General features: G+C 53.5%; 1 protein-coding gene across 2 annotated transcripts; it reads right to left on the reverse strand.

Annotated features, from left to right (window-relative positions):
* Positions 1 to 28: 28 nt before the first annotated feature.
* Positions 29 to 6220, reverse strand: Sh2d2a (SH2 domain containing 2A). Of its 2 annotated transcripts, none has more exons than XM_035451912.1 (7): positions 6187 to 6220; positions 5480 to 5659; positions 4734 to 4890; positions 4092 to 4181; positions 3760 to 3928; positions 1469 to 1600; positions 29 to 1256 (listed from the first exon to the last, which is right to left on the reverse strand). In XM_035451912.1, the coding sequence occupies exons 1-7, from the start codon at positions 6218 to 6220 to the stop codon at positions 921 to 923; spliced, it is 1098 nt and encodes a 365-aa protein (XP_035307803.1). In that variant the 3' UTR covers positions 29 to 920. The 2 variants fall into 2 exon arrangements, with proteins under 2 accessions (XP_035307803.1, XP_035307802.1); XM_035451911.1 differs by having other exon boundaries at positions 1445 to 1600.
* Positions 6221 to 6812: the final 592 nt, after the last annotated feature.

Genomic DNA, 6812 nt, shown 5'->3' on the forward strand with positions numbered 1-6812 from the left:
ATGGGAATGTTGCAGAATATTTGTTTAACTATGTAAAGATGTGTTACATTTGTTTAGTTATGTAAAGATGTGTTGCTGTGTTACCTTGCCTGCCTAAGGCACCTGATGGGTCTAATAAAAAGCTGCATGGCCAATATCAAGGGAGGAGGTACAGGAGGGACTTCTGGACAGGGAGATTAAATAGGAGGAGGAATTTAGGCTGGGGGGGTTAGAAAAAGAGATAACAGGGACCAGCCAGGCAGACATGAAGGAAGCAGAAAAGTAGGACATATGGAACGAAAGAAAGGTAAAAATCCCCGAGGCAACATGTAGATGAAGAGAAACAGGTTAAGTTAAAAGAGCTGGTGGGACAAGCACAAGCTAAGGCCAAGCATTCATGATTAATAATATGTCTCCATGTCTTTATTTGGGATCTGGTTGGGGGCCCAAAGAAAATGCCAACTACATGGGGAAGTCTGGATGGAGCCAGGACTGCAAAAGCAGCAGCTGGCAAGGGCACAGGTGAGTCAGCAGGTGAAGGCAGAGCAGAGAGGAAGCCTAAGGAAGGACTTGAGGTATGGAGAAGGGAGTTTGACTCATGGCATAGCAATACCACATTCAGATGTAACCGACACCCTCCATGGGGAGACTGCGAGGGGTGAGCACACAGGGTGCAGCGGCCTTCTCTTCTGAGTCCATTGGGGGTGACAGTGGAATCCTAAGTGACCTTCTCTTAGGGAAGAGGAAGGAAGGTTGAGGGAACACTGTCTCCCTTAATTTCCTCTCAAGTAGGGCAGGTAGGGCTTGACAAAGGTGAGCCCATGTGAATGTCCAGGAAGAGTGGACAGAGTAGTCTCAGGCCTGGAGCTAGGCAATGGTTTCGGGCAGCATGGACTACTCCATCCTGCTTCAGCTCACTGACCTTTACTTTGCCCCACTGTTCAGGAGGGGCTCCCTCTTTCTGCTGGCCTTCTTGAGTTTTTCTTCCCCTGTGCCCCCTTTACCTGGCCTCCTGAGATAGGCCTGGACCAGCACTTCTGGAGGATGGGGTGTCCAGTGGGTGCCATTCCTGATGGCCCCTCTACTTCAGCATAGATATTACTAGGGGCTTCTCCAGGGCTGCCCCGTCCCATGGCGTAGAAGGCTATGGGTTCATCAGGCTCTTGGTAGATGGGGTTAGTGGGTGGAGCTCGACGGGATCGTGAAGCAGGGCTTGTATAGACTTCAAGAGGAAGCAGAGGCTTGGCAGGGATGGGAGGCCTGGGTCTGGGTGAAGTCTAGGAGAGAAGACAAGGCCAGGGAAGAGAAGTGATGAGAACCATGGCGATAGCATCTAAGCTCATGCTTACCTCAGCCTGATCCTCTACCCATGAAGGCCCTACCTCCCTGGCCTCTCCTTCTGTCCTGTGTCCCCTCTCCAGACCCCAATCCCCTCCCTGTGAAGCTGACTCATCTCATACAGTACCCCCTTGGGTTGGGAGGCCCACACTTTCTCTTTGTGTGCTGGGGCCTGGGCCTGCCCCTGTTGGATGAGCAGGCTGTGCTGGCTGTCTGGATCCTCTTGTCGTTTGCTTCCAGAGACTGATTCAGTCCTCATGAAAAGTCCAGCTGGCTCGGCAGTCTGTAGGGAAAGAAGGCAGCCTGAAGGATTGGGGTGGGTGGGTATGACAGGTAATTCAGGAAAAGCAATTAGGTCTGAGAGGAAGGAAGAAATGGAGAAGTGTGGTGTGGGCCGAGTTCCCTGTGTGAGGAAGAGGTGGAGAAGGTGTTGAGGAGGCCTGGGGACTGTGGGTGGAGGTGAACTCTGGCCACAGATGTATATAGCATTGAACTTCATCTAGAATACAGGGCCAAGACAGTCGTTTGTGCTTGTGGCTGCAAAACCAGAAGGCTTTAGGAGTCTTTACCTTCAAAACAGTCAGCATGGGGACAAACCTCCATGACAGCTGGGCCTAATTTCTTCAGGCTCAAGAAGCTTAATATATGAAGACAGAAGCTAACGAACTTTCCCTTGTAACTAGCCCACAGTAGTTATGCTTTTAGCTCAGCATTAATGCTAGCCTTGCAAAGGGCTCCATGTGCCCTCTGCTTCTGGAGGCCAGGGCCACAGGGCTTTCTATATCCAAAGGGGATTTTTTTTCTCTCAGTGCCCACCCTGTACTTCCCTGCCTTTCCTTCCAAAAGCAGTACGTCCACCCTGCTGCCCAAATGGCAGGAAAATCAGCCTCAATATCTCACCACCCTCCTACCTCAAGTCCAACACAAGATTTACTCTGTCCCACCAGTCTTTCCCATCTCCAAGCTCACACACAGGTGGCACCATCGTTAGCCACACGCCTCCCCCCCCCCACCCCATCCTCCCTCTCTCATGCCATTCTGCAGCCTCCTTGCCCAGTCTCTCGAGCTGCACCGTAGGGCTTCCTGCTCTAGAAGGATCCAGACCTTCAAGCTTGGTTAGTGCAGGGCCCAGTTCCCATTCTGACTTTTGTTCCAGACTGGATCCGGCCCTGTGGGTTCCAGTTGCCTTTCTCCTGTGGATCTGGGGGTTGAACTCAGGGCCTGGAGCTAGACAAGGCCTTCCAGCTATACGGCAACCCCAGCTTCCTACTTGACCTCTCAAACTACAAACGTGTCTCCCTGGCTGAGACATGTTCCCCCTGCAGCCTTCTCCTAAACATCTTCCTGCTTCCTCATCTAGTTCTGCAAAGTCCCTGTCAGCTCCCCCTTCTAAATAGCCAGGAGGCTCTCCTACTCCATCAGCTCCCCTGCACTAGCCTGCCCCTCACCTTCTGAAAGTCGGTAGCCGTCTCCATCTCTAGCGGCCTCGTCTGGTCAGGCCTCTGCTTCTAAATCTCCAGTGTACTCTACCTGGAATAAAACCTCAGACCCTTGTAAGAGCCACAGGGCCCCCTTACCTCGCCCTTCTGACCTCATTTCAGACCTGTCCATTGTCAGTCATCTTGATCCGCGGCAGCTTCCGCGCTGCTCATTGTTCTTCAAACACATCAAATAGCCGCCTCCTGCTTCAGCTCTTGCCCTGGCTGCTACTTTTGCCCCAAATGCTTTTCCTCCAGCTGTCTCCAAGCCTCCTCTTTCACCCGATTCAGGCCTCTGTTCCTACGTCTCCCTCCATCCCTGCTGTCCCTGTACAAGACTGCCAACCCTGTTACTCTCCATCACTGCTTGGCTTTCTTCCTAGCTCCCGCCCTTTTTGCTGTCAGTTTGTTCTCTGTATTGCTTATGGTGTCCGTCTTGTCCTAGAACGGATGCCTCATGAAGGCCAGGATATTTTTTGGTCATTGTTTATTTCCTCAATGTCTCAACACACAGTGGTCAGAAGCACCTGTACTTCTTGAAGGTGGGTGCTCCCTGACAATTCCTGCCAAGCTAAGTGGTGGACCTTGCATTCCCCGGCATCCACCACAGCCTCCGAACTTGATCTCATCATCGGACTGTCTGATGTCGCTGTTGTAGTAAGGTCTATGAGTGAGATGCCCACCTGTCATGGCCATAGGTCTGTTTACAGGACCTCTCCTCTTCACCCTTGCTCCAGAGACTCAGTAAACCTAGCTTAATTTAACTTGGTTGTCTCCCTTCCCTCCCTTTACCCTGCTGGTCTGGTCGAGAGCTGTTCTGGAAGAGGTGTGACTACGTAGGCAAGTGTGGCCAGCCATGGGTTGGGGTGAGAAAGGCAGATGCCAGTAGCCTGGATCTGGCTGGGATGCTGGAGGTGGCGACAACGGCACTGGTCAGAGTTTTGGGTTTTGAGTAAGGGCTCACCTGGCGGGCAAGGGGCTGGGTGAGCATCTCCCCATAGGGGCTGAGGGGACACTCTGTGTAGTGTTGAAGCAGGTCCTGAAGCTGCGCATGGGCACTGTCTTCGCCCAGCACCACGTGACGCCCATCCCCTAGCTGGGCAAGGAGGAAGTGACGGCAGCAGGTCCGGCTCCTGGAGGGGCCACTTTGGGTCAGACTTGCCATTTCTTCCCCCACCAAGCTGAAGGAAAAACCCTGAGCCCTCCTTGGAGAGATAGCAGGTCAGCACAGAGGGCTGCTCCTTGGTTAGCACAAAGCCCCCGCGTCCAGCTTGTCAATGAGGACCCGCCTCTTACCTGTAGGATAGCACGAAGGTCACAGCGCTCTCGCTGAAGCGCACCAGATAGCATCCTTGTGGCTGGGGCTGCAGCAGCCTCTCAGCTTCCCTGTACAGTTGGAGAGAAGGGTGGGGTCGGTTCTGACTCCTGCGACCTCATTTCTGTCTCCCAGGTTCTGGTAAGGGACCTCTCACTTCCATCCCAAGCAAGTATGCCACGACTATGTGGAGATGAGGGGTCAGGGGTCCAACTCAAAGGGCCCTGAGCTTCATCCTGCTGGAGGGGGAGCTGCAGGAGTAACAGACATGGCAGTTACAAGTGCTAAAGTTTAGAAGGTTAAAGCTGGACCGAGGAGATGATGGAAGACAAGTAGGGTTGAGAGATGGAGCATGGAGGATCTGCAAGGGTAGGAAGAGAGAAGGGAGGGCTGGACAGAGCTGACAGAGATGGAGGGGAGAGGGGCTGAAGATGAGGACTAGAGGCCTAGAGCCTGTAGAATAAAGTGAACCTAGGGAGAGAAACTGAGGCACAGAGTGGGTTGAGCCAGGCATCCCCTCCGTGAAAGGCCTGGGAAACTAGAGTCCTAGCTGTCACGATTTCCGGCCTGACTCAGGACCCACAGCCGCTGTGCCTTCTGGGGGTTTTCTCCCCGTGACTCACCGCCTGGTGATGAAGCCATGGAACCAAACAGGGGCAGTCTTGAGCAAGAGCCAGTGGGCCTGGGTCTTCTGGACCCACTCTCTGGTCTCGGCTTGCAATGACAGGCCACCTTTCCCAGGCACCTCTTCTTCCTTGTCAGCGTTCCCTAGGACCCAGGCTGAGGCAGAAGCCTGGGCATGGGAGAAGTCAGTGTGAAGCAGCCAAGATTAGAGGGCTTCTGACCGCAGCTGCCTCCTTTTTATCCTCGTACCAGCACCTCGACCTATCTTAGGGTCAGATTGCCCAGAAAGTCCTTCCCAAGGCCACTGACTTAAATTTCTTCTGGCCTTCTGATGACCTTCCATACTGGCCTCAGAGGGTAGGGGATGGGATAGGAAGTTGCCCGAGGCAGGAGAGGTTGGCTTCTTCTCTAGTAAAGGTGGCTGGTGAGCTGGTGGCTGAGAGGGCAAGAAACTGAGATTGGCTCTTTAATGCTTTGGGCAAATGGAGGTGCTGACGTGGGCCACAGACAGCAGCATCTGGAATCAGTGCCTGACTGTGTGCTGGTCCCCTGCTGACTGGTCCTGAGCTTTCTAGGACCAGAGGAACTGAGGGCAAGTGGGTTGCTATGCACGGGAAGGAGGCACGCCCCACTTCCTCCTTCCTCGGTACCCAGCCCTGTCCTCAGCCAGCCGTTCACTCCTTCTAGCCTTCTATATCCATCTCCATGCCCTCATACTAGGGAGGGTGGGAGCAGATGAGGCAACCGTTCCCTTCCATGCTTTTACTCACCATGGTGTGGGTGGCCCTGGGGCTAAGCTGAGCCTTCTCTTCCTTCGGAGCCTGCATGCTGGGCTTGCTCCCCCAACCCAATTCCTGGCATCGCCCCTGGGTCAAGTTCATGGGCTGGAAGGTGCTGAAGGTTGGGGAGGGGGCTTCATGATTTCCTGTTGGGACAAAGGGGGTTTCTGGGGTTTCTCAGGGAGGAGTTGCTTCTCCCTCTCTTTCCCTCCTGTCCCCCAGGCTCAGAGTGTCTCTCAAACATCCCTGAAGAGGCTTTTCCTAACAGGAACAGTCATGGCAACAGGCTAAGTGCAAGTGTCTACCGGGGAAGTGGGTGGGCACCTCAGGGGTAGGAATAAGGAGCCAAGGTCTTCCAGATGGTGACCCTGGGAACTAGGCTGGCCTTCTGATGGCCTGGAAGCCGTGTAAGAGGTAAATTCCTTCAGGCCAGGCCCCTCTCTTAGTCTAGGCTCTTCCACCTGCCATCTTTTTTTGCCCTCTTGTTCCAGTCTCCTAAAAATCTAACGACCCTGTCCCCTGCCCTCAGGGATGCATAGGTACAGAGCCCCAGAGATGGAGCAGGAGTTGACACTATGGCAGCTCTGGCTGGGGTCAGGAGCTGTGATCATGAAATAGGAGCTCAGGCCCAGGAAGGCAGTAGGGGTAGGGGACTCTTGAGCATCACACGTACCTTGGGGGCATGTCTGAGCCAAGCAGAACTCCATAGAGGCAGGTGTGTGTGCTCTCAAAAGAGGGACACACTCCGCGGCGGCCACGCATCTCTCCTCTCACTCCTTCCCCCAGCGACAGGAAATGTCGCTTTACCCACCTCCTTCATCGTGAAGAGGACCCACGTCATGGAAAGCCCAACAAGAAACAGAATTGGCCCTGGAAGGCAGGCAGCTGAGGTGCTGGTGGTTTACTCTATTAGTGCCAAGGAGTGCTTGCTAGCTGACCTTTGTCCCTCCCTGAAAACTCTGTAAGACTTCTCAGATATTCATAGTCAGAATTTTACTTTGAGGAGAGAAATGGGAGGGTAGGGTAGGGCAGCAACAGGAAGGATGTGGGTTAGACTTCTGGAAGAACTTTGTGTATGTGTGTACATGTCTGTGTTTGTGTGATGTATGTGTTATGCCACAGGTGCACTTGCTCGTGTGTGTACATGGAAACTAAAGGTTGAAGCAAGCATCTTCCTTAACCAGCCCTTCACCTTATAGTCTGAGACAGGGTCTTTCATTGAGCCTTGAGCTCACAATTTCAGCTGGACTGGCTGGTCAGTTAACCCCCTGGGATCCACTGTTTCCCTTTAAACCAGCA

This window comes from Cricetulus griseus (genome assembly GCF_003668045.3).
Source record: "Cricetulus griseus strain 17A/GY chromosome 1 unlocalized genomic scaffold, alternate assembly CriGri-PICRH-1.0 chr1_0, whole genome shotgun sequence".
NCBI lineage: Eukaryota > Metazoa > Chordata > Mammalia > Rodentia > Cricetidae > Cricetulus > Cricetulus griseus.

Excerpts from the sequence above, each read along its gene's own strand:
- Sh2d2a (XM_035451911.1), bottom strand. The coding sequence starts at position 6,220 with ATGGAGTTCTGCTTGGCTCAGACATGCCCCCAAG. Across the intron at positions 4,891-5,479 it reads TAAAAGCATGGAAGGGAACG|CCTGGGTCCTAGGGAACGCT; the intron begins GTTGCCTCATCT and ends CTTCTGCCTCAG. Across the intron at positions 1,601-3,759 it reads CCCAGCCCCTTGCCCGCCAG|ACTGCCGAGCCAGCTGGACT; the intron begins GTGAGCCCTTAC and ends CTTTCCCTACAG.